Below are 26,087 nucleotides of genomic sequence, written 5' to 3' on the forward strand. Positions count from 1 at the left end.
TGTCACGGACTTTGTGGCCAAGTGTCCGAATTATTAGTAAGTGAAAGTCGAGCAGTAGGAAACCTAGTGTTTTACCACAGAACACACATACTCTTGAGTGGAGATTGTAAGTATGGACTTTATAACAGTATTATCTCACTCATTTTAAAAGCACGATATGATTGGGTGATTGTAGGTCGGCTTACCAAGTTGGCTTACCTCTTGCCAATGAAGACTACAGATTCAGTAGAGGATTATGCCAAGTTGTATATCCAAGAAATCATCAGAGTGCATGGGACACCATTGTCCATCATTTTATATCATGGTTCTCAATTTACAATGAATTTTTAGAAGTCCTTTCAAAAAGGATTATGCACAAGTTTTCCATCCTCGGAAAGATGGGCAAGCATAGCGCATTATTCAAACACTTGAGGATATCCTTGATTTTAAAGGTAATTGGGATGTTCAAATACCTCTCATTGAGTTTTCTAAAAATAAAACCTATCATTCTAGTATCAAGATGGCACCGTGCGAGACTCTGTATGTGCTAAGGTGTAGATCGCCAATTGGTTGGTTCAAAGTTGGTAAAGAAGAGTTGTTGGGACCAAATTTGGTCTATCAGACTATGGAGAAAGTTAAGTTTATTCAAGAGCATTTGAAGACGGCTCAGAGCTGCAAAAAGTCCTATTCTAACGTGCGGCATAGAGACCTAGAGTTTCAAGTTGATGATTGGGTGTTTCTGAAAGTTTTGCCTATGAAAGGCTTTATGAGATTTAGTAAGACGGGATAGCTTAGTCCCTGCTATATTGGGCCATATAGAATCTTGTGAAGGATCGGTCAATTAGCTTATGAGTTAGAGCTGCCACCAGAATTTGCGGCTATACAACCACTATTTCACGTATCATGCTATAGCATTCAAGTTTCTAGTACTTAGTTACTCATGTCAGTCCAGTACTCAAATACTCATGTCACTACAATACTCAGCTACTCAAGTCAGTACAATACTTAGATATTCATGCCAGCTTAGTACTCAGATTACTCAAATATTCGTGTCAGTTCAATATTCATATATATTTGTTAGTTCAGTATTCACGTATCCATGGTAGACCAACATTCAATCAATGCATTAGTCATTTAGTTCAATATCTCAACAATTCAGTAGTCATGTTTTCATTCATTTTAGTATGCAAGTGTTAATAAAAGTTCATGTTTCCACCAGACCCGTTTAAGGTCCGAAGTTAGCAGAAGTTACAATCAGGACAATCATTCGAGGATAAATGATCCCAAGGGGGAGAAAATGTAACACCCCGTATATTCAGACTAGGTGTGGATATGTTAAATGGGTATTAATTTAATATTTTAGACATATGAAGTCCTAGTGGGATGTGTATGGGAGAAAATAGTTATTTCAGAATCAAGATGGAGAGTGAGGTGCATAAGATCGACAAAATCAACTAAATTTACAAAAGATCCGTCTTACATCACCATTTAGTGAACATGTGTAAGTAGTTTGGGAAACCTAAAAAGATGAAAATTGTATCCCTTTAAAATATCTTTCGAACGATATATTGTGGAGCCCGAATAGATCTCTGTGTAAAAGTAATGTGCGTTTTACAAAGCAGTGCACAATATGCGCCCCCAAGTGCGCGCTCGGAGGGTCACGTGCACAGCCGCGCACTTGAGGGAGTGATACTGCCATTTTGTGTGGTCAGGTGTGCGATCAGGCCTCCAGGTGCACGAGGGGCACACCTGGGGGGGGGGGTTCATGTTAAAGCCCTACTTCGTCCCCCACACCCCCAAAACACAAAAACTTGCTCTAGAAAGGGGAGCTCTCAAGAACCTAACTCCTTAAATGTCCCTCCACCATCCAAGGTAAGTTCTAATGGTTGTTCTAAGTTAATTCAATTCCCCAACACCTTATTAACATGGGTAAGCACCCCAAATCATTAGTTATTCGATTGGGGCATCATTGTTGAGACAAGAAACCCTAGAACGCGAATTCAAGAGGATTGAACTTCAAAAAGGTAATGTCTTTACCCTCTAATTGATTATACCATTGGATTAATGATTATAGACTCTATGTTCATGAGTTATGAGTTGATGGTTTTGATAGAAAATCATAAAAATATTATAGGTTTGGTTTGTTGATTGTTGATTATTGGTTAAGGGTCATGTTTATTTTTGGTGAAGAAGAATGATTTTGATTATAAGAAATGTGAGATTTTAGAATTTATCTAGGAGCAAGAGAATGGCTTGTTGGGTGTAGAAACACCATTCATAAGGGCTATGAAAGTTTATGCCACCAAGTGTTTGATAAAATGCCTAAGTGACCAAAACATGACTATTGTTGCTAATTAGGAATACCTTTGACTTGTATTGATATAGATTAAAGTTGAAAGGGTTGGCGAATGTTGTATTATTCTCAAGAGCAGGAAGTTAAGGTATGTGAGGCTAATTCTCTATGTTTGGGAATGTTAATGTTTCTCCCTACACTGTGTTTCTTTTACCATGTTACTAATTGCCTCAGAAATATAGTTAAGTCTAGTTCCTTGAATAGTTGCGGAACTTCTATTCTCTATCTTCGTAACTCGTTCATGACTTTCATTCTGAACGTTGTGAAATCAATGCATAATCAATAAAGACGTGGGTTTGATGCCCTTGAGTCTCATTCTAGATTGCTCAGCATGTCATAAATAGTGGAAGTTTTAGTTTTCATAATCAGTTCATGAATACATGTCTCAGTCTAGTTCTATTCAACATTCGAGTATTATGCAACTCAATATGATTCAGTATTTCAGTATCATGTATTGCAGTATGATTCTCAGTTCCTAATTTTAAATCCCTGAATGTTGAACCCCTGTATTTGAGCATGAGGCCACAGTTAATGTTTTATGCATATTTGGGCCTAAGGCAACATTTATGTTGTATGCATCTTAGAACCTGAGGCTGCAGTTATGTATACGTATACTTGGGCCCGAGGCCGCAATTTGTGCACATATATATGGGGCCTGAGGCCACAGTTTATTTATTCAGATAAACAGGTGGTTCATCATTTAGAAGAGGGACTATTCATATCCTTACTTCCTTTGTTAAGTTCAGTTATCAATTCAGATATCAGTTACTAGTTATCATTATCATTTTAGTTATCAGTTATTACTTATCATTATCATTTCAGTTATCAGTTATCGGTTATCAGTTATCAGTTATCAGTTATTAGTTATTATTTTAGTTTCAGTTTCAATAGTTATCATTTTAGTTATCAATTATCAATACTAAGTCATCAGCTTAGTTTTAGTTTTAGTATTTATAATTCTTTCTTTCAGTTGCTTTACATACTAGTGCAATTCAAATGTACTGACGTCACTTTTTTCCACGGGCCTACATTTCACGATACATGTAATGATTTACAAGTTGACAATTTAGAGCGCTAGGATTATCGTACCAACTATTTGGTGATCCCCAATTCTTTCGGGGTATTATCATTACCTTACAGTCTTTAGTATTTTCATACATTCAGTATTTTCAGTGTTTCATTAGATTTTTCATAGACTAGAGTGACCGGTAGACAGAGTCCCAGGAATTTAAGATTAAGCAATGTTGCTACATATATGTTTCAGACTTATATTAGTGATTCCGCATTTGATTTATATCATCTAGACTTTTAGTATATCATCATGTGTTAGTTTATATTCCGCATTCAGTATGTTATGATATCACATGTTGATTCAGCCAGCCAGTTGGTTCGCTCGGTCACATGTAGTCAGGCACCGAGTGTCGTGTTACGTCCATGCCCAGGTTTGGGGCGTGACATTTAGGTTCTTATTTAGTTTCAATTCTCAATTGTATAAATCTCCATTTAGGGTTTAGTTTTAATTCTTAATTATACTATACTATCTTTGACTAGCGAGTCTAATTTAAGTGTGTATTTTGCGCTCGTCAACAATGATGATGGCACTTGGAGAGAATGAGTCAATAAAGGTATATGTGTGATCATCGATGGGTTATTCCTAGACTTCTTGGTCTTCAAATAAACGAAAGACATCATACTTCTATTCGAGTGATTGAACGAGAAGATTGGAGGCAGCCACTAATGGAGTACCTTGAACATGGAAAGTTACCTGAGGATCCGCGACAAAGAACAAACATCAAACAAAGGGCACCACGATTCATCTTCTATAAGCGGACAATGTTTCGCTACTCTTTTGAAGGACTATTCTTGCGATGTCTGGCGAAAGAAGAAGCCCGCCAAGTGACGGAGGAAGCACATTCTGGATCATGTGGAGCGCACCAATCTGGTCCTAAGCTCCATTTTCACATCAAGAGGATGGGCTACTACTAGACGACAATGGTGACAGGTTGCATGGAGCATGCCAAAAGATGTCAAGTATGTCAATTTCATGCCAACTACATCCACCAACCTCGAGATACTCTTCATCCAACTCTAGCTTCATGGCCTTTTGATGTATGGGGACTGACCACTTCGAAAGTCATCAAAGGGACAGATTTATATATTGGCTGCCACATGCTACTTCTCTAGATGGGTTGAAGTTCTTCCACTCAAGGAAGTGAAAAAGGAAACTGTTGTCGATTTTTTCAAGTGAAAAAGGAAACATGCCACATGCTAGTTCTCTAGATGCTACTTCTCTAGATGGGTTGACAACAAGCTCGTAAGGGGTCTATGCGAGAAGTTCGGTTTCAAGCAACATAAATATTCAATGTATAATGCACCCGCCAATGGCCTTGTTGAAGCTTTTAATAAGATGTTTGGTAACCATTTGAAGAAACTTGGTGCAAAGAACAAGAAAGACTGGCATGAGAAAATCGGCGAAGCTTTGTGGGAATATCGGACAACCTTCAGACTTGCTACACAAGAAACTCCTTACTCTTTGGTGTATGGCATAGAAGCAGTCCTTCCACTGGAGCAACAAATTCCATCTTTGCGAATCACATTCCAAGAAGGACTCACGTTCGAAGAGAATTCTCAACTTCGCCTAGCAGAGTTAGAGGCATTGGATGAGACGATATTGGAAGAGCAATAAGAATTGAATGTCTATCAAATTCGACCAGCTAGAGCCTTCAACAAGAAAGTGCGGCCATAATAATTCCAAGTGGGAGACTTGGTCCTAGCTGTTCAAAGACCCACAATCCTTAACAAAAGCATGGACGACAAGTTTACCTCAAAATACGATGGGCCATATGTTGTGAAGGAATCCTATTCAAGTGGTGCATACAAAATTATTGATAAGGATGGTCTTAGAGTGTGTCCGATCAATGAAAAAGTTTTGTAGTAGTACTTCCCATGAAAGTGTAATGACCCGGCCAGTCTTTTTGAGAATTAGAGCCCCGATCCCCTAATAACTGTTATCCCCACATTTGTTTCTACTATTGGGACTTGCCGGAGTGATTTGTTATGTAATTCAGAGAGTTTGGGACACTTAGTCCCTAGTTGAGAGTTTAAACCTTAGAGTCTGGACCGTAGTCGATATTATGTGAAGACGGATCCAGAATGGAATTCCGTAGACTCCGTTAGCTCCGTTGAGTGATTTTGGGGTTATGAGCGCGTCCAGAATATGTTTTGGGGGTTTGTAGTAGATTTAGGCTTGAATTAGCGAAAGTCTGTTTTTGTCGAATTCGACCGATAGTGGAAATTTTGATATCGAGATCAGAATGGAATTCTGAAAGTGTATGTAGGTTTGTAATTACATTTGTGACATATGTGTAAAATGTTAGGTCATTCCGACTAGATTTGATGTGGTTCGGCGTCGGTTGTAGAATTTGGAAAACATTAATTCTTAGGCTTGAATCCGTGCTTAATTCATGATTTTGGTGTTGTTCGATGTGGTTTGAAGGCTCGACTAAGTTCGTATGGTATTTTAGGATTGGTTGGCATGTTTTGTTGAGGTCCCGGGGGCCTCGGGTATGTTTCGGATGCTTAAAAGGTGAAATCTTGGACTTAGAGGAATGTTTGATTTTTTTTTGCTGGCTTTGGTGTTTTCGCACCTCCGGTGAGGACTCCGCAGGTGAGGCCTCGAAGAAGCGAGGATTGAAGCACAGATGCGAGAAGTCGAGAGTTGGCCTGGGGTCCAGTATAAACTTATATAACCCGATGCCATACCGGCCATTTCATCTTGCGTTGCATATTTAAATTGGGACTACAGACGTATTTCGGGAGATCCCCCTGTACTGCATATTTACTTTGGGACTATAGACGTATTTCCAAAGATCCCCCAGCACTTTATATTTACTTTGGGACTGTGGACGTATTCCGGGAGATCCCCTTTTACTGCATATTCATTTGAAACTACTGACATATTCCGGGAGATCCCTCTGTACTGCATATTTACTTTGGGACTATGGACGTATTCTGCTAGATCCCCCAGCACTGCATATTTACTTTGGGACTACAGACTTATTCTGGGAGATCCCCATGTACTGCATATTTACTTTGGGACTACAAACGTATTTCAGAAGATCCCCCAGCACTGCATATTTACTTTAGGACTACAGACGTTTTCCAGGAGACCCCCCCATGTACTGCATATTCATTTGAAACTATGGGATGGTATCCTGAGAGATTCCCCACTGTGTTTAACTTGTTCTGAGCCGAGGGCTCCCTTAACTGTTAAATTTTTGAGAATTTCTTTAATTGTGTTACCGTAAATTTTACTTATATCTTTTACTGTTTAATTTATTATATTTACTCCGGTATGGCCTTGACCTGAACTCATCATTATTCGACCGACGGTAGGCTTGGCACTTACTAGGTACCATTGTAGGTTACTCATGCCCTTTCCTGCATATGTTTTTGTGTGCAGATGCTGGTACAAGCTATCAATCTTGGGGTTAGCGCGTGTTGCTGATTCTAGGAGACTTCAAGGTACTTCTGCTTGCGTCCGCAGATCTTCGGAGTCCCCTTATACTCTCTTGCTTAGAGACTTTCTTTATTATCTTCAGACTTTTGTATAGAGCTTCATAGATTATAGCAGCTTGTGACTTAGTCATATTCCGGGTCTTGGGAAATTATTTTGTATATGCCAAGTGGTACTACTTTTGGCTATTCATAATATGCTGTATATCTTTAAGATGTTGTGTTTTGTTTACCTTTTTTGTAATATTAGGTTTACCTAGTCGTAAATACTAGGTGCCATCACGACAACTTACGGAGAGTTAGTTTTGGTCGTGACAAGTTGGTCAGCCCCTTTCATTCCAGTGTTGACTACATACTCTTTAGAGAGATTGGTCGAGATTTATATTACAGAGATTGTCCGCCTTCATGGTATTCCAGTATCCATCATTTCAGACAGAGGTGCACAGTTCACATCACGGTTTTGGAGAGCCGTACAGCAGGAGTTGGGTACTAGGGTGGAGTTGACACAACCTTTCACCCTTAGATGGACGGGCAGTCTGAGCGCACGATTCAGATTCTTGAGGATCTGCTTCGTGCCTGTGTGATGGAGTTCAGAGGGTCATGTAACCAATACTTTCCACTTGCAGAGTTTGCCTACAACAATAGTTACCAGTCCAGTATTCAGATGGCACCGTTTGAGGCTTTGTATGGTAGGCGGTGCCGGTCCCCAATGGGATGGTTTGAGCCGGGCGAGGCCCGATTGTTGGGTACAGATTTGGTCCAGGATGCCTTGGATAAGGTGAAGGTGATTCAGGAGAGAATTCGCACAGCCCAATCCAGGCAGAAGCGTTATGCAGACCGTAAGGTTCGTGATTTGGCATTTATGGCTGGTGAGCTGGTCTTGCTTCGGGTATCGCCTATGAAAAGCATCATGAGGTGAAGGAAGAAGTGAAAGCTGAGCCCGAGGTTCATTGGTCATTTTGAGATATTGTGGCGAGTTGGGGAAGTTTCTTATAAGCTTGACTTGCCTTCCAGCCTAGCAGGATTTCACCCGGTATTCCATGTGTCTATGCTTCGGAAGTATCACAGTGATCCGACTCATGTATTGGATTTCAGCTCAGTCCAGTTGGACAAAGATCTATCTTATGTTAATAAGACAGTAGCCATTTTGGAAAAGCAAGTCAGAAAACTTAGGTCAAAGATTATTTCTTCAGTAAAGGTCCAGTGGAGGAGTCATCCGGTCGAGGAGGTGACTTGGGAGATCGAGCAGGATATGCGCAGCCAGTACCCTCATCTTTTCACAGTTTCAGGTATGTCTTTATACCCGTTCGAGGACGAACGATATTTTTAAGAGGTGGAGGATGTAACGACTCGGCCGGTCATTTTGAGAATTAGAGCCCCAATCCCCTAATAACTGTTTTCCCCACGTTGTTTCTGCTATTGGGACTTGCCGGAGTGATTGGTTATGAAATTCAGAGAGTTTGCGACACTTTGTCCATAGTTGTGAGTTTAAGCTTTAGAGTTTGGACTGTAGTCGAAACTGTGTGAAGACGGATTCAGAATGGAATTCTGTTGACTCTGTTAGCTCCGTTGAGTGATTTTGGGGTTAGGAGCGCGTCCCGAATGTGTTTTGGAGGTCTGTAGAATATTTAGGCTTGAATTGGCGAAAGTCAGGTTTTCGTCGATTTCGGCCGATAGTGGAAATTTTATATCGAGCTAGGAATGGAATTTTGAAAGTGGATGTAGGTTTGTAATTTGAGGTCATTGAATTGGCCATTTTTGACCTACGTGTAAAATTTGAGGTCATTCGGACTAGATTTGATGTGGTTCAGCGTCAGTTGTAGAATTTGGAAAACATTAATTCTTAGGCTTGAATTCGTGCTTAATTCATGATTTTGGTGTTGTTCAATGTGGTTTGATGGCTGGACTAAGTTCGTATGGTATTTTAGGATTGGTTAGCATGTTTTGTTGAGGTCCCGGGGACCTCGGGTATGTTTCAGATGCTTAAAAGGTGAAAGCTTGGACTTAGAGGAATTTCTGATTTTTTGCTGGCTCTGGTGTTTTCGTACCTGCGGTGAGGACTCTGCAGGTGAGGCCTCGAAGAATTGAGGATTGAAGCACAGATGCGAGAAGTCGAGAGTTGGCCTGGGGTCGCAGGTACGAGGAAGTGTCGCATTTGCGATGCCCGCAAATGCGCAAGGTTGTTCGCAAATGCGCAAGATGCGCAGAAGTGGAAGGGATGTCTACAAGCGCGAATGCTCAGGTGCGACCCTTTCGTCATAGGTGCAAAGGAAGAGGGGGCAAGTGAGTTGCGCAGATGCACATGTTTTTTGCACAAGTGCATCCGCAAGTGCGAGCCCAGGTTCTGCAGGTGCGAAAATACCCGTGCAGTGATTAAAACCGAAGGGCTTCGTGATTTTTATCATTTTTGGCTTTGCAAACTCGAGTTAGGGCGATATTTGACAGAAATTTTGAGGCATTTATTTAGATACGTTCCTTGTGCTTATTTTTGGTCAATAATCTTGCCTTGCCATGTATTTTCCCACCTAGTTAATCTGTATTTAAGGTGGAAATTGAAAGTTGGAGGCTAGAGATTTGAAAGTTTGAATTGTGGATTGGAGGACCATTTGTTGTCGGATTTTAGTGAATTTGATATGGTTAGACTCGTGATTGAATGAGCTTTCTAGTTTCATGATTTTTGTCGGGTTTCGAAATGTGGGCCCGGGGGCGGGTTTGAGCCAATTTCGGGTTTTGGCCTAATTTTTATAGTTTTTCTTGTGGGATTCATTCCATTAGCGCGTATTGATGGTATTGTACTATTTTGAATAGATTCAGGCCATTTGGAGTTAGATACTCGTGGCAAGAACGTGATATCGAGTTGATTTGAGTGGTTCGAGGTAGGTGGCTTGCATAACCATGTGTTGGGGACTTCCCCCTTAGGATATCTTTATATTATTTGGTGTATGGGCGCCGTGTACGTGAGGTGACGAGTACGTAGACGGGCTATTATTGCAAAAATCCTGTTTCTCCTTTCTAAATCATAAATTGTTTTTCCTTATTAAATTAAACTAATACGTTTAATTGTGAAACTTAGATTAGAGAAACATGCTTACGTGTTTTAACAGCCTAATCGACATTCTGTGCGTCATGTTTCGTAAGTCCTTATTTGCCTTATGTCCAGTATAAAGTTTATAACTCGATTTCATACCTGCCATTTCATCTTGCGTTTCATATTTAAATTGTGACGACGGACGTATTCCGGGAGATCCCCCTTGTATAGCATATTTACTTTTGGACAATGGACGTATTCCGGGAGATCTCCCTGTACTGCATATTTACTGTGGGACTATGAACGTATTCCGGGAGATCCCCCTGTACTGCATATTTACTTTGGGACTACAGACGTATTTCAGGAGATCCCCCTAAACTGCATCTTTACTTTGGGATGAAAGACATATTCCGGTAGATCCCCCAGCACTGCATAATTACTTTGGGACTACCGACGTATTCCGGGAGATCCCCTTGTACTGCATATTTACTTTGGGACTACTGACGTATTTCGGGAGATCCCCCGGCACTGCATATTTACTTCGGGACTACATATGTATTTCGGGAGATCCCCCTGTACTGCATATTCATTTGAAACTACGGGACGGTATCCCCAGAGATTTCCCACTGTGTTTAGCTTTTTCTGAGCCGAGGGATCCCTTAACTGTTAAATTTTCAAGAATTTCTTTAACTGTGTTATCGTAAATTTTACTTATATCTTTTACTGTTTAATTTATTATATTTACTCCGGTAGGGCATTAACCTGACCTCGTCACTACTCGATCGATGTTAAGCTTGGCACTTACTAGGTACCATTGTGGTGTACTCATGCACTTTCCTGCACATGTTTTCATGTGCAGATCGTGGTACGAGCTATCAGTCTTGGGGTTAGCGCGTGCTGCTAATTCTAGGAGACTTCAAGGTACTTTTGCTTGCGTCCTCAGATCTTCGGAGTCCCCTTCTACTCCCTCGCTTAGAGACTTTCTTTATTATCTTCAGACTTTTGTATAGAGATATGTAGATTATAGCAGCTTGTGACTTAGTGATAATCCGGGTCTTGGAAAATTATTTTGTATATGCCGAGTTGTACTACTTTTGGCTATTCACAATATGCTATTTATCTTTAAGATGTTGTGATTTCTTTACATTTTTCGTAATATTAGGCTTACCTAGTCGTAAAAACTAGGTGCCATCACGACACCTTACAGAGGGTTAATTTGGGTCGTGACAGAAAGTCACATACGCTCGTCGACACACAAGCCTAAACTGGAAGTCATGACACTCCTTGATGCATTAGCCTACACTGCACGTCTCTACACTCCTGGCCCGCATAAGCCTAAACTGTGTACGAACCACCAAAAACAAGGTTCACCAGGTTGAAAACCTCGAAAGAGGCAGCTTTGACAAAATTTAGGAGCCAAAAAACATCCGCTATGTTGAAAACCTCGCAAGAGGTGGCCTAGGAAAGAATTAGGACATACAAAAATAAAAATAAAAAACTCACCCATCTGAATTACGCTATGAATTGATCCTCTTCCCAGAGGTATGTAGGAAGCTTAGAGTTTCATTCTATGTTCAGTCGCATGAGTTATAAAAAGAAGAGTTGGCATCATGGAATCATCATATTAATTCTTTCAAATGAATATGTATATGTAATTAAGGGGAAAAGGGCAATTTGGCTTCAAAGTATAAAAGACATTTTATTGCTTCAATATTGAAAGAGTTATGTACATCAATGATAAATGCAGAATAAGACATCATCATATACAAGGAATCTAAAGTCATGTAAATGATCGAAAGATAAGCATGGTTGCCAACTCATTCGTGACTTCTCAATATGATTATCATCCTTGATGGCGTGCCCATGGCATTTAACAAATTCCATAGTCCCTTAACTACACGTATTGTTGTTGAGTCATCGGCGCAATGGTCTACTTCTTCTGTTTAAAGTTATCATCTCAAAAGTTCTATCATTATCTGAGAACCTCGAGTAAGCGTAATGGATATCAAAAGTTCGAGTACACGCAACTTTTGGAAAATGAATACTTTCACATAATGATCTCTCTACGTAGAAATAATTAGCTTAGTATAGTTGCACCTGAAGCTATTTAACTAGTACTTTTCTAGAAGGTGTATATAAGTTGTTAGTTAATAGTTAAGTGTAAAATGTCGGTTAGTTTATTAAAATAGGGTGTACAATATATTTCATTTTTACCAGTTAAGCAAATGAGCTGAACTTTCTCTCTCTATCTCTTCTCTTCTTCTTCTCTCTTCATCTCTGCTCTCGATCCTTATGAGATGCTCAGATATGGCGGACCTAGGGCTTGATTTTAACACTCTACATCAAGTTTGTCTTTTGCACGGAGATTTTACTCGTTACTTGTTGCTCGAAATATCAAAATATCCATATCTTGTGTACCTTCTTGGTCTAACATTAGAACCTTTTGAGCTCCTTCGCGACTCTTCAAAAGGAATAAATGAAAAGATAAGACTTGTGAAGCATGATAGCTAAAGGTATTACATGCAAGATAATGAGGTCAATTTCAAAACAAATTGTAGGACAACTCAGAGAGAATGGAACCTTGATATTCGACATGGTTATAGTTCTTCACGTCTAAATGTCGTAGGATTGAGTCATTTATAGACCAGACACCCCCAGCCCAAGCTAGAAATTGTTTTCGGATGCACAAAGCTGGAAAACGAGCTCAACAGGCATCTGGATTAACTTTGGAAAACTACGGCACTTCTAAAATCTGTTGTGCCCCTAAAATTATACATATTGTATATCTGAATGTCTGGTTTCCAAAAACACAAACCGATTGTGAATTTGAGGTGCCTAGCTCGAGATACGATTTTGTTTGCCCAAATTACGCATATTTGGAAGGTTATTGCAGCTAGGTCGACTTTAAGAATTTTCTATTGATATTTCAAAAAGATTTTTGCTATGAAATTCTTATACATTGTAGATCTCTGAGTTTACTTTCTAGTGGCGCAGACAGATTGCAGTTCTGATACTCCTAGCTCAAGTTATGATTTTTTCGACAAAGGTGCACAGAGCTGAAAAGTTAGCTGGGCAGACGTGTGGAGCAACTTTGAAAAATTGTACCGGTCTACCTAGAGAGTGTTTACCCTAAAATTTGATATGTTGAAGCTCTGAATGTTCAGGTTTCAATGATATAACTCATTTATGATCCAGACACGTGTAGCTTAGGGTAGGAACTTTTCAGCAAGAGTGCGCAAGTCTGAAAAGCAAGTGCGGCAGACGTTAGGAGCAAATTCAAACTACTGTTGCGGGTAATCCCAAAGGATTTCGTCCATGATATCTTTTAGTGTTGCAGAAATTGTAGTTTTCTTTCCAATGGCATAGATGGCGTGCGATTCTGACACTCGTAGATCGAGATATGAATTTTTCCATGAGTGCGCACAAAGCTGAATAGCGAGTTCGGCAGACAGATGGGTCAATTTTAGAAAATTGTTGCGGATATTATGCTAGGAATCGGTATACGGTAAAAACCGCTCTCTCCCTTTGTGTGATTAATCTAGACATGAATATGATAGGTTAAGGTTCTACCTCGTATTATATCGAACCATGATGCAAAATTAGATCGTCGAGCTCGTGACCCAAAGACCGATCAAGATCAAGATCGAGTAAGATCGAGACCGAGCAAGATCGAGGGAAACTTACCGAGTCAAATAACGGACAACCGAAATATCCACGATCGATCAAGGATCACAGCGGAAATCTCGGCACATATCAAGGAGAGGCCGAGTAATTAGCAAATTATAAGATATTTTAACTTGTATAGAATTGTACCAAGAGTAGGACACCCTTAATATATAAAAGGGGGTTTGATCATTTGTAATGGAGATCATATCAACGGAACATAAAGCAATATACTGACACTTTATAACATCTTTGGTTCGAAGGTGGTCAAACTCGAGGGCCAAGGCAATTCGATACGCGTGGTTTGCATTTATTTTTCAATTGTCAATTTCAATATTAATCTGTCTTCTTAATTTATGTCAGGTTATATCACATATCCTTAAAACTGCGTATAAATTCAATTGTTATCAATTTTTTTAGCGTAAACAGTTTCGTGCCCACCGTGGGGTTAAGGATAATAGTGATTATTTGGTGCAAACTTTCATAACACACACTATTTTACACTTGTTATTTGGAGTGTTTTTTATTCCAGTACCAACATGTCGAACTCAGAATCGGCACCCCTTCACATTGACAATGATTGCAGCCACCACGGCGAGAATGACAACATAGCACCAGGGAACGACGTACCTCTGGTCGATCTCAATGGAGTTCGTGCTATAGATCCGGTTGACGTCAGTTTGCATGTAGCCATCAACACAAATTTAGCCATCTTTCCCGAGGGCTGTGTCCGTAGGGATGTCCGATTAGCCTCTCAAAGCACCCATGGCAGCAAAGAGGGTGGGATCAGCCTGCGAGTAATCTTTGAAATGTTTCATTCTCAACAGGCAGCGATAGCCCAGCTCCAAAATACGAATCGCCGACCGGACAGGATCGAGACCCAGCCATTCCAGGAAGTTGTCCACATGTTTGAATTAGCTTCAAGGAAATCGAACGAGAAAGAATCGGGGACCTACCCTGCAATCATGAAGATGCTCGAAGAGTTGACAAAACGAATTGAGTTGGGGGAAAAGAAGGTAGACGCAAACGATAAGAATGTAGAAACTTACAACTCTACGGTCGATCAAATCCCGAGGGCACAATCAATATTGAAGGGTCTGGACTCTAAAAAGTTCGTGCAAAAGCCTTCCCCCCAGATCGCGACTCCCAATCTGATTCCCAAGATATTTTGAATGCTCGAAATTCCTAAATATAACGGAACGACTGACCCGAACGAGCATGTCACATCTTACACATGTGCTATCAAAGGGAATGATCTAGAGGTTGACGAGATCGAATCAGTCTTGCTAAAGAAATTTGGAGAGACCGTGTCAAAGTGCCTATGATATGGTACCACAATTTGCCACCTAATTATATTGACTCATTTTCTATACTTGCAGATTCTTTCATAAAGGCACACGCCGGAGCCATCAAGGTTGAAACTAGGAAATCGGACCTTTTCAAGGTAAGGCAGAAGGACAATGAAATGCTTAGAGAATTTATGTCTCGATTCCAAATAGAACGGATGGACCTGCCACTAGTCGCCGACGATTGGGCAGTTCAACCTTTCACTCAAAGACACAATGTTCGAAGCTCGGTGGTTTCGTAGCAGTTGAAGCAGAAGTTGATAAAATACCCGATTGTCACTTGGGCCAATGTACATAATAGGTATCAATCAAAGATCAGGGTCGAAGATTACCAACCCCGGGCTCCTTCCGGGTCCATTTATCCTATCAGACCCATCGACAAAATTAAGAGGGTTATTGACCGAGAACTGAGGTCGAACAGATAACGATATCATCCATATAATGGAGATCACAGGAGCGGCAAAACTGGGCGGAATCCTGTACGAAATGAAAGAAGAAGTGATCGAGGTCAGAACTCTCTAAGTATGTGTGTGGATTACAAAGATTTAAATAAGGCATGAACCAAACACCCTTTCTCGTTGCCTAACATCATTCACATGATTGACGCCACGACCGTCCACGAGATCCTCAGTTTTCTTGATGCCTATTAGGGGTATAACCAAATACAAATGAACCCGAATGATCAAGAAAAGACCTATTTCATCACTAAGTATGGAACATACTATTATAATGTAATGCCATTTGGGTTCAAAAATGCTGGTGCAACTTACCAACGCATAGTAAACCGAATGTTCGAATAATAAATAGGGAAATCTATGGAATTTTACATAGATGATTTGTTGGTTAAGTCCCGGCAAGCAGAGGACCATTTAAAGCATTTGCAGGAAATATTCAGTATACTGAAGAAATACAACATGAAGCTGAATCCGGAAAAATGCGCGTTCGGAGTCGGATCGGGTAAATTTCTTGGGTTCATGGTATCCAACTGGGGAATGGAGATCAACCCCGACAAGATCAAATCCGTCGAGGATATTACGGTAGTGGAAAATGTGAAGGCTATATAAAGGCTAACCGGGCGCATAAATGCCATAGGACAGTTCATCTCGAGGTCTTTCAACAAAAGTCATCGATATTTCCCATTGTTGAAGAAGAAAAACAACTTCACATGGATCTCAGAATGCTAACGGGCCTTAGAAGAACCCAAGAGGTACCTATTGAGCCCGCCACTTCTTCACACATCGAAGGCAGACGAATAACTATACTTGTATTTGGCAGTATCAGAGATAACGGTAAGTGGAGTCCTCGTTTGGGAAGCACAAGGTACACAATTTCTGATTTATTATGTTAGTCAGAGCTTAGGTGAGGTCGAAACTAGATATCCTCACTTGGAAAAACCGGCGCTCGCTTTGATAAGTGCCTCAAGGAAACTAAAATCGTACTTTCAGTGCCACATTATATGTGTTGTGACAACTAACCCATTGCAAAATATAATGCATAAGCCCGAACTCTCTTGGCAGATTTCGTGGTCGACTTCATGTCGACCCTAATACCGAGGTCGAAAAAGAGTTACTGGTAAGCTCGGGGAAATCATTGGGAATCTGGACCCTCTTTACGGATGGTGCATCGAACGTAAAGGGGTTCGGACTTGGCATCGTACTGAAGCCACTCACATGCAACATAGTTAGGAATTCCATTAGAACCGTGAAATTGATTAACAACGAGGCCGGATACGAGGCCATGATTGCAGGTCTCGAACTAGAAAAAAGCTTAGGGGCGGAGATGATCAAAGCTAAGCGCGACTCCATCCTTGTGGTAAATCAAGTTAACGGAACATTCAAAGTCAGAGAAGAACGGATGCAAAGGTACCTGGCTAAGCTACAAGCAACATTACATCGATTCAAAAAGTGGACATTACAGCACGTACCTCGAGTTCAGAATCGTGAGGCCGATGCACTTGAAAACTTAGGCTTTTCGATCGAGGGCGATGAGCTATAATCGGGGGCAGTCGTACATCTCACGAGATCAATAGTAGAGGAAGGTTACTCCGAAATAAACTCTACAAGCCTAACTTGGGATTGGAGGAATAAATACATAGAATATTTGAGGACCAACAAAGTATCCGCAGATCGTGAAGAGTCTAGGGCCCTGCGCACAAAAGGTAGCTCGATTTTGCTTGCCCGAGGACAGAACCTTGTTGAGAAGAATGTTTGATGGCCCACTAGCTATATGTACTGGACTGGGAGATACCGAGTAAGTTTCGAGGGAAGTCCACGAAGGCACCTGCGGGAGCCACTTAGGCGCCGAATCATTGGTTCAAAAGGTAATCAAAGCCGGCTATTACTGGATTGATATGGAAAAAGATGCGAAGGAGTTCGTACAAAAATGTGATAAATGTCAAAGGCATGCTCCGATGATTCATCAACCCAAAGAACTGCTACATTCGGTCTTGTCGCCATGGCCATCCATGAAGTAGGGAATGGACACTGTTGGCCCTCTTCCATTTGCAGCAGGTAAAGCTCAATTTATCTTATTTATGACTGACTATTTTTCTAAGTAGGTTGAAGCCCAGGCGTATGAGAAAATCAAGGAGAAGGAGGTCATTGTGAGCACTTAAGTTTTGACTATATTTGAATTTTTATCACCTTCTACTATGTAAATACTTTCAGAAATTTAATATATATATATATATTTTTAGCTTTGTTACACTTTTTTTTATATATAGGGTAAATATTAATAATAATTTAAAAGGTCAATTATTACTATTAGTATTATTTTTATTTTTATTTTAAAATAAATTAAATTAAAAACCCGAAAAAAAAATTAAATATTATTTTTTAAAATTTCGGATGGGAATAAAAAATAGGAAAAGTAAAAATATAGAATTAAAAAAGTAAAAGTAGGTGAAAATTATTTAATAAAAAGGTAAAAGAATGTGGAAATTTTAAAAAAAATAAAAAGTAAAAGAAAGTTGGAATTAAAAAAATAAAATTAAAGGTAGCTGAAATATTTTTTTTAAAAAAAAGTAAAAGTAAGTGTAAATTAAAAAAGAAAAGTAAAGTAAGTGGAAATTGAGAAAGTAAAAGAAAATTTTTCTTTAAATAGAAGAGAAATGTGAGGAGAAAAAAAGGGGGAGAGAAAGAAAAAAAAAGAGGGAGGAGGAAATTGAGAAAAAAATATTTTCTTCTTCTAGGATAAGAGAATTTCTACTCGTGTCACTCTTTTTCATCTTTCTTTCGAAAATAACAGCAGCTTCACCACCCAAATATCACCCTGAAACCCATAAAAGGCGAGCCAAGTCCCAACCTCGCTCTCCCGTTTGCTTGAGGTTTAAGAAGTCTTGTTCGAGGTCCATTTTCAGCAGGTGCTCGTTCATTCGAATCCGGTTCCGTCGAGGCTGTTCGAACTCCTTTTGACATCATGTTCCCCTTCGCGTTGTAGCCAACACTTTCCTTCTGTAATTCAAACTTGGAGATTTGTTTTTTTTCAAAGGTCCGTTTCTTTTCCATTTCAGTAATGTTTATTGCCATGCTTCAGTCATATCTCTTTGAATTGTAGTTCTTTGTTGACTTTATTTGGCATGAACTTTTATCATAATATTCCGTGTTAGTTATTTTCTATGATTAGTTGGTGTTTTAATTTTCATTATTAGTTGGTTTGATTGTTGAGCATTTTGGGAATAAAGGTATATTTATTTTTGATTTATATGAATCTAAAGTCATGTGTAGTAGTAGCAAGGCACATATTCTCTGTTTAAATTTGAGATAGAATAATTTGTACATGTTAAAGCAAAGATATCTTGGTGAGCACTTTTTGTATAGTTGGATCACGAGTGTTAATTAGATTTAAAGGGAGTTGGGTTTGTTTAATGAAGTATGTACTACTGAAAATGGCTAATGGACTAATGGAGTAGCTTGGTGACCTAGTAGCTGGGCCTGCCTTTTAGTTGATTTTAAAGGGTCAATTGTACTATGATCAATTTTAATTTATCTGGTCCAAAATAGTTTATATCATGCCTAATTTAATAAGAGCAAAAGCTGACCCATTTTTCACAATTGATTTCCATAGCTCTTGACCTTACAAAGATCTCAAACTCATAAGGAAAAACAAATCATGAACACATACTAGTTACTTTAGGCACGATTAATAAGTCATCGTGACTATGGGTACGGTTTCTGTGGCATAGTCATGATACATAATCCCAACTCAAGTGCGCGCTTCACGCAACTTGACCAGAACTTCAAATAATTAAAACAAACATGTTGTAAATCGCAGGTGCGTTGCACATGGTGCGATTTGCAATATGTAGAAAAATAACGAGTGCGCGACATCGCGACTTGTTCAAATAAATTCCATAAATATTAAAAGCGGTAAAAGACAAAATGCACAATAGGTTTAAAACATGTAATACATCAAATAATCATGTCAAGTATTATTTGTTAAGTGACTGTGCTAAAACTACGGAACTCGGGAGAGCCTCACACCTTCTCCCGGGTTAACAGAATTTCTTACCCGGTCTTCTGTGTCCATAAATAGAGTCAATCTTCTCGATTTGGAATTTTAAAACTAACCGGTGACTTGGGACACCATAATAATTATCCCAAGTAGCGACTTTGAATTAAATAAATGATCTGATTTTGATTAATGTCACTTTAATTGGAAAAACTCCAACTACCCCTATCACTCCAGGAAAAAGGAGGTATGATAGCCCTGGCGACCCTGTTGAGGAACCGAACCCAGAATCTCTGGTTCAGGGTTTAGAATTCGAGCTTAGAATAACTGTTATACTTGGCTCTTATTTATTATCTGATTCTTTACGTGTTTGAGCCTAATGTGCTAAATGACACTTTTTACTGCTACGAAACCCTCCTTCTCTCTAAATCTTCTATATCTTCTGGGAAGCGTGGGATTCGCGTGACTTCTTTTCTGTTAGAGTCATATCCTAATTTTAGAACGAGGTGCGGACAAGTTGCAAAGCCGGTGAAACTTTTGTATTCCCGGTACACTACCCTACTCACCCCTGACCCCAGATCGAGTACTCCGCTCGGGTAAGCCAAGTCTAGAAGAATACACCCAAGATTCAAACTTAGAATGACATAACCTCATGCCGGATCCCTAATAGGTACATTTGTTTGCATAACGTGCATTTGACTTTGGGGACTCAACACAGGGGTTGGGTCCGACTAGGACAGGTGTACCCAAAAATTTAAAAACCATTATGATGCATTTTACGTGTTGCTTGTGTATTTATTTTCTTCGGCTTGTATGTTGACCGGTTTCTAGAATAGGGAAAGAAAATCAAGAAAAACCAACAGTGAGGTACGAAAGAAAAATGCCAGGTTCTGATAATCCAGGTATTCAAAATATCCTGAAACTCTATCGAATTTTTGAAAAAAAACAATAAGTCATATTTTCGTACGCGTCAAAACTGACCAAACTACGCAGGTCTGATTCTCACCGGATGTGAGATACGTAGGCAAACTTCATTGGTTCCGGCCCCCAATTTTCAAAAATCCAAAAATGTTTTCCTTTAATTCATACTCTAGAAGTCTTTCCTTAGAAAAAATCCAAATAAAAAAAAATAAAACCAAAAATATTTTCTTTCTTTTTAGATGTCTTTTATTTGAAAAAGAAAAACCATATCAAAATCCAAAAATATTTTTTTTCTTTAGAAGGATTTCTCCGGAATAAAAACAAATCGAAATTCAAGAAAAACATTCTTTCTTCTTTATAAGTCTTTCTTTCAAAAATTTAAAAACAATTAAAAAAAAGAGTTAGTTTATTTCCTTTATTCCAGAACTATGTAATAATCTAATTCATGCAACGTCATGATACGCAAGCAATCACTATCAAATTCAATCATAGCCATTAAATAAACCAAATCAAAAAAATAAAAAATAAAAGAGAATCCCTAGAATGAATCAGTTCACCTTATTGGTGAATCATATTCAAGTTTGCTTCAAATGCTAATCGGGCTAGGTTTGCTGAATCCTACTCGCACTAAGTTGATGCTAGATGTGAATAACACTCTGGAGCAATGGAACATGATACAGAGCTGTTGGACCCTCAAAAGTGCAATTGAATAATTAATGTTCCAGCATTGAAAGCCACAGTAGATATTGCCGCGACAGAAGAGAAACCTAAAAACGGGCGCCAAACCTGAAAAGTTCTATGTCAGATAGGAGTCTCGGTAGCCGGTCTCGCTATCTTTTCTACGTCTGGATTATTTTTGGGTGTAATCCTGATGGTTTACTTCACTGCTTTGCTTCCTGATGTAAACCCTTCTATCTTTAAAATTCAAAAGAAAAGAAAATCAATAAAATAAATTAAAAATCAAATCACACTAATATGTCGTTGTCTAGGAATGTCTTCTTTCTTAATCTTGTCACTTTTCTTATTCTCTTTTCAGTTATGTTAATGTATATTTTAATGATATGACATGCTTGCAGACTTCATGCCCAGATCCTAAAATGCTATCATACATCGAAATAATGAATCAATAAGCAGAATGTGTTGAAGATAAGGCATGTGAGAAAATAAACAAAGAATTGGAACAGTAGGCCTAGTCCAAGTCCGAATGAAATCGGAATAAGTTGAAATTCCCTCTCTTTAGATCATTGTTGAAGCCAAGAGTGAGCATAAAGATTGGGTCCAAAATCGATTGGAATAATTAACACTAAATAATGAAAAATGATTGACTGCAGTTTGCCACTGGTAATTGTACCAACAAAGAATGGCTCATATCTATGATAATTAGGGATTTTGACCCCTTATTTGCTCTCTTTTACTTGCGTTCTAGCCTAAAATTTCTTAAAGGTATTCCCGAGAACTAATGAAATGTGCTTTCTTGGAGGAATATTGGGAAACGAGACACACAAGTGAAAATCAACTCAAGAAGGAGTAAAGGTGGACAAGAACCAAAATAAGTCAAAAAGGGCTATAGTGCGGACCGCACAATACTGTGTGCGGCCGCAAACCCTGAAGATGCACTGATAAGATTTCTTGACAGAGTGCGGACCACACAATTATTGTGCGGCCGCACAAGACTAGATTCATAGAACATAAGTTTGGGAGCTTAAAGATGTGCGGACCGCACTATTATTGTGGCCGTAGGATGCCAAAATGCGGCTTCACTCATAAATGTGCAGTCCACAGAGTGAAGCTCTGATCCAGTCCAAGCGCAAGGGTGCGACCGCACTCAGAATTATGCGGTCCGCACAATTAGAGGAATTGCGGCCGCATCTCACTTTTGTGCGACCGCAGAAAGACATTCCCACCAGTCAGCCTCAAAGTGCGGACCACACACAGAATTGTGTGGCCGCACATCTTTCGCAGGGGCAATTTTGTCAGATATTTTCAGGTGGGTATAAATAGATCTTTTTGTCATTTTTAGGAGGTTTTGTTGCACCTGAATACTTAGAGCCTATTTTATTTACTGTATTGGGCAACTTTGTACTAGTTTAGCATTTAAACATTAGATTTTCTTTCCTTAATCAATTATTATGCATTTTATCTTAGTTTCTTCTTTAATTTCTTCATTTTCCATGAGTAGCTAAACCCTTAGCTAGGGTTATGACCCAACCGTAGTATGGGTAATTAATGGGTGATTGATCTAGGGCTTATTTGTGATTGGATATATGGATTTTAGCCTAGTTCTTGCTTGAATTTGAGAGTTGATGGTTGTAAACATTAATTCATGCCTAATTGACTTAGTCTATACTTGAGAAAGTGAGACTAAGTCTAGGAATACTTGGCTAACAAGAAATTGGGGTGAACTCAAAAAATTGATAGCCCCAATTAAAGGGTCGAATCTAAAGATAGTAAGACCCGACTTGAGCATTTATCACTTGTTTCGTGAGATACCCATTTGGACTTGAGAAAGCTGAATTGGACAAAATCACTCAAATTGCCGAGAGGTATAGAGTGAGTAATTACGTGTGATTGCTATATTGTATCCCGATCAGCCAAACATTCCCTAAGTCTATGAATCTGTTAGGTAACCAAGTTGGCAGAAGTTGCTACCCTAGATCTTTTATAACTTAAAAACAACCAAAACCAAAAACATTGTCTCTTAGATTTACAACTAGAAGCATTAGCGTAAAAGTAGAAGTAGAACCAACATTTGAAAATGTGGAAGTGTAATCTTAGGCACGTTATACATTCACACTAGGTATATACCTAATCCCACATCAAGCTCGCTGTGGAATTGACCCCGACTCGCTTTGGGTTTTTATTATTGTATCGGCCGCCTTCCAACCTAAAGTAGTGGTATGAGTTTAGGCGACATTAATTTTTGGCGCCGTTGCCGGGGAGCTAAAAACAGATTTAGCTATATATTTGGTTTTGTGTATGACTTGTCTTCTTTCCTTCTGAGTTACTAACTTTTATTGTGAATCGATTGTAGGTACAAAATAATGGCTCTCAACAATGATCCTCTCGGAAACATGCCTTCGGGGGATGTGGACGTGAAAGATGACCCAGTTGAAGAGATTCCTTTTGAACCTTGAGCAAGTAGACGAGGCCGATAGCCTCAAGACAACATTCCCGTTCCTCCCCTAAATCCACCAAGAGCGGCTCCACACCGGTTTTTTGCCGAATGAAGGGTACGCAAGTGCCATAGTCCCGCTCCGCATTAGGGCAAGCAATTTTCAAATCACAAATGTTATGCTTACACAACTTGAGCAACGGGAAATCTTTACCGGGGCTCTGAATCAAAATGCGTACAAGCACTTGAAAGGATTTGTGCACACCTGCTGGGGTAGTAAGCACACCAACATTTCAGAGGATGCTTTAAGGTTGTGACTATTTCCTCTTTCTCTATGGGTGAAAGCCTTAGACTGGTTAGAATAATTGCCAAACCATTCTATCCATAAATGGGATGAATTGGCAGAAACATTCATTGCCAAGTTCTTTTCTCCCGGGCACATGGCTACTCTTAGAGACGAGATTCTACCATTCAAACAAGAATTCAATGAGTTGTTGCACGAGATATAGGAGAGGTACCGCACTGTGGTGAAAGAGTGCCCGAATAATGACATGACCGAGTCTATTATTCAACAAACCTTATACAAGGGGATCAATACTACCAATCAATGCGTGGTGAACCAACTTGCTGGTGAAACTTTCATAACAACACCATATGCTGAAGCTTGTGAAATCTTTAGATGAAATGGCGTATACTTCATCAGCATGGCAAAGTAGAGCAAATGTTCCTCAAGGTGATCCAAATGTGATTTACCTACACAAAGAATTTCATGATGATGGGCAAGAAATTTCCGAGTTGACCACTACAATGAATCAATTCGCCAAAGCTCAACTTCAACAGGTTCAAGGTCCTAAGCAAGTAAATGCAATGAAAGGTGTCAATATGATGGTGAACAAGCGAAGGCAAAAGGGTAAACAATTGAAAAACCGTGTAGAACAATTTGTGCAAGATGATAGTGGGTTCGGCCAAGACGAATCATATAATTTGCAAGAGGAAGAAGTGCAATATGTGAATAATTACCAAGGGCAAAGGAAAGACTCTCAATGCCCGAATCAACAATGGCGATCTCAAGGAAATCAAGAAAATTGGAACAATCAAAACCACCAAGGAAATTGGAGTGGTGGTACCAACATTCAAGGTAATTGAAACAATAGCAATAATCAAGGCAATTGGAACAATTAAGGTAACCAAGGCAATTGGGGTGGCAACAATCAAGTATATTGGGGAGGCAACGACCAAGGGGTAAGAACAGTAACCAAGGGAATCGGGGGCCTGGCTCTCAAAGGCCCCCGATGTATCAACAACCAAACAACTCGCCTCTTTATCCATCTCAAGGTTCTAGTTCTTCAAACAATGAGATGGGATGGATTGAAAATATATTCAAACAAATGATGGAGAAAACTGTCGACTCTGATGCTTAATTGCCCTCTCACAACACTTCAATCCATAATTTGGTAGTTCAATTGGAGCAAATCTCGCTAGCTCTAAACACCCATCCTAAGCGGGAACTACCTAGTGATACAGTGTTAAATCCGCAGGGTGGGAACAACACGGGACATGCCATGGCCGTAACAACAAGGAGTGGAAGAGGTAGAGATGCAACCACCTCAGATCAAAGAAGAATTGTGGATGATGATGTAGTGGTTCAATAAGATCAGATTCCAAGCAATGTGGTTCAATCTAATGAAGAAGTGAAAATTAATATTGATGAGAGTTCGGAGAAGTCCCAAGAAGAAGTGAACCCATCTAGGGAACACGTGACTGACATACCGGAACCAGTAGTGCCAAAGGCCAAGGCACCAATGCCAAGTCCTCCTCCTCCATACCCTCAAAAGCTTACCTAGCACAAGAGTGAGAAACAATTCAAGAAGTTTATTGACATAATGAAGAGCTTATCCATTAATGTTCCATTGGTTGAGGCATTGGAACAAATGCCCGGTTATGCAAAGTTCATGAAAGATTTGGTGACAAAGAAAAGATCAATGAATTGTGAGACTATCAAGATGACACATCAAGTGAGTGCTATTGTGCACTCAATGGCTCCGAAATTGGAACATCCCGGCACTTTCACAATCCCTTGCACTATTATAAGCGCCGACTTTTCCAAAGCTTTATGAGATCTAGGGGCGAGTATCAACTTGATGCCCTACTCGGTGTTCAAAACATGGGGAATTGGGCAACCAAGACCCACATCTATGAGGCTACAAATGGTATATCGTACTATGAAAGAGACCATTGGGTATTATTGATGATGTGTTGGTTCGTGTTGATAAGTTCATCCTCCCGGTGGACTTTGTGATCCTTGAGTACAAAGTGGATTATGAGGTGTCTATTATCTTGGGTAGACCTTTCCTTGCTATGGGGAAGGATCTTTTTGATGTAGAAGCCGGTGAGCTCACCTTTCGGGTGGGCGATGAAAAGGTGATTTTCCATGTGTGCAAATCTATTAGGTAACCGAATAGCAACAAACCTTGTTCGTTTGTCGACTTAGTGACCGAGGTGATTTTTGATCATGCTAGGTCCATGATGAATGTCGATGATACTTTGGAGGCCTTATTACTTAATCATGATGATGATGAAAAGGATGACTATGTGAAATGTGTAAATGCATTACAAGGAATGGGGTCATATACTTATGAACCTCGAAAATTGTCCTTAGAACTTGAGAACCGAAAGACTCCTACAACAAAGCCCTCAATCGAGGAGCCTCCCACTTTGGAG

General features: G+C 39.6%; 1 protein-coding gene across 1 annotated transcript; it reads left to right on the plus strand.

The window, feature by feature from the left end:
• Positions 1-4,694: 4,694 nt before the first annotated feature.
• LOC138903858 (uncharacterized) lies at positions 4,695-5,018 on the plus strand. Its single transcript, XM_070192430.1, has one exon. It carries the CDS (start codon positions 4,695-4,697, stop codon positions 5,016-5,018), a length of 324 nt encoding a protein of 107 aa, XP_070048531.1.
• Positions 5,019-26,087: the final 21,069 nt, after the last annotated feature.

The sequence above is a fragment of the Nicotiana tomentosiformis genome, unplaced genomic scaffold, assembly GCF_000390325.3.
Source record: "Nicotiana tomentosiformis unplaced genomic scaffold, ASM39032v3 Un00060, whole genome shotgun sequence".
Classification (NCBI taxonomy): Eukaryota; Viridiplantae; Streptophyta; class Magnoliopsida; order Solanales; family Solanaceae; genus Nicotiana; species Nicotiana tomentosiformis.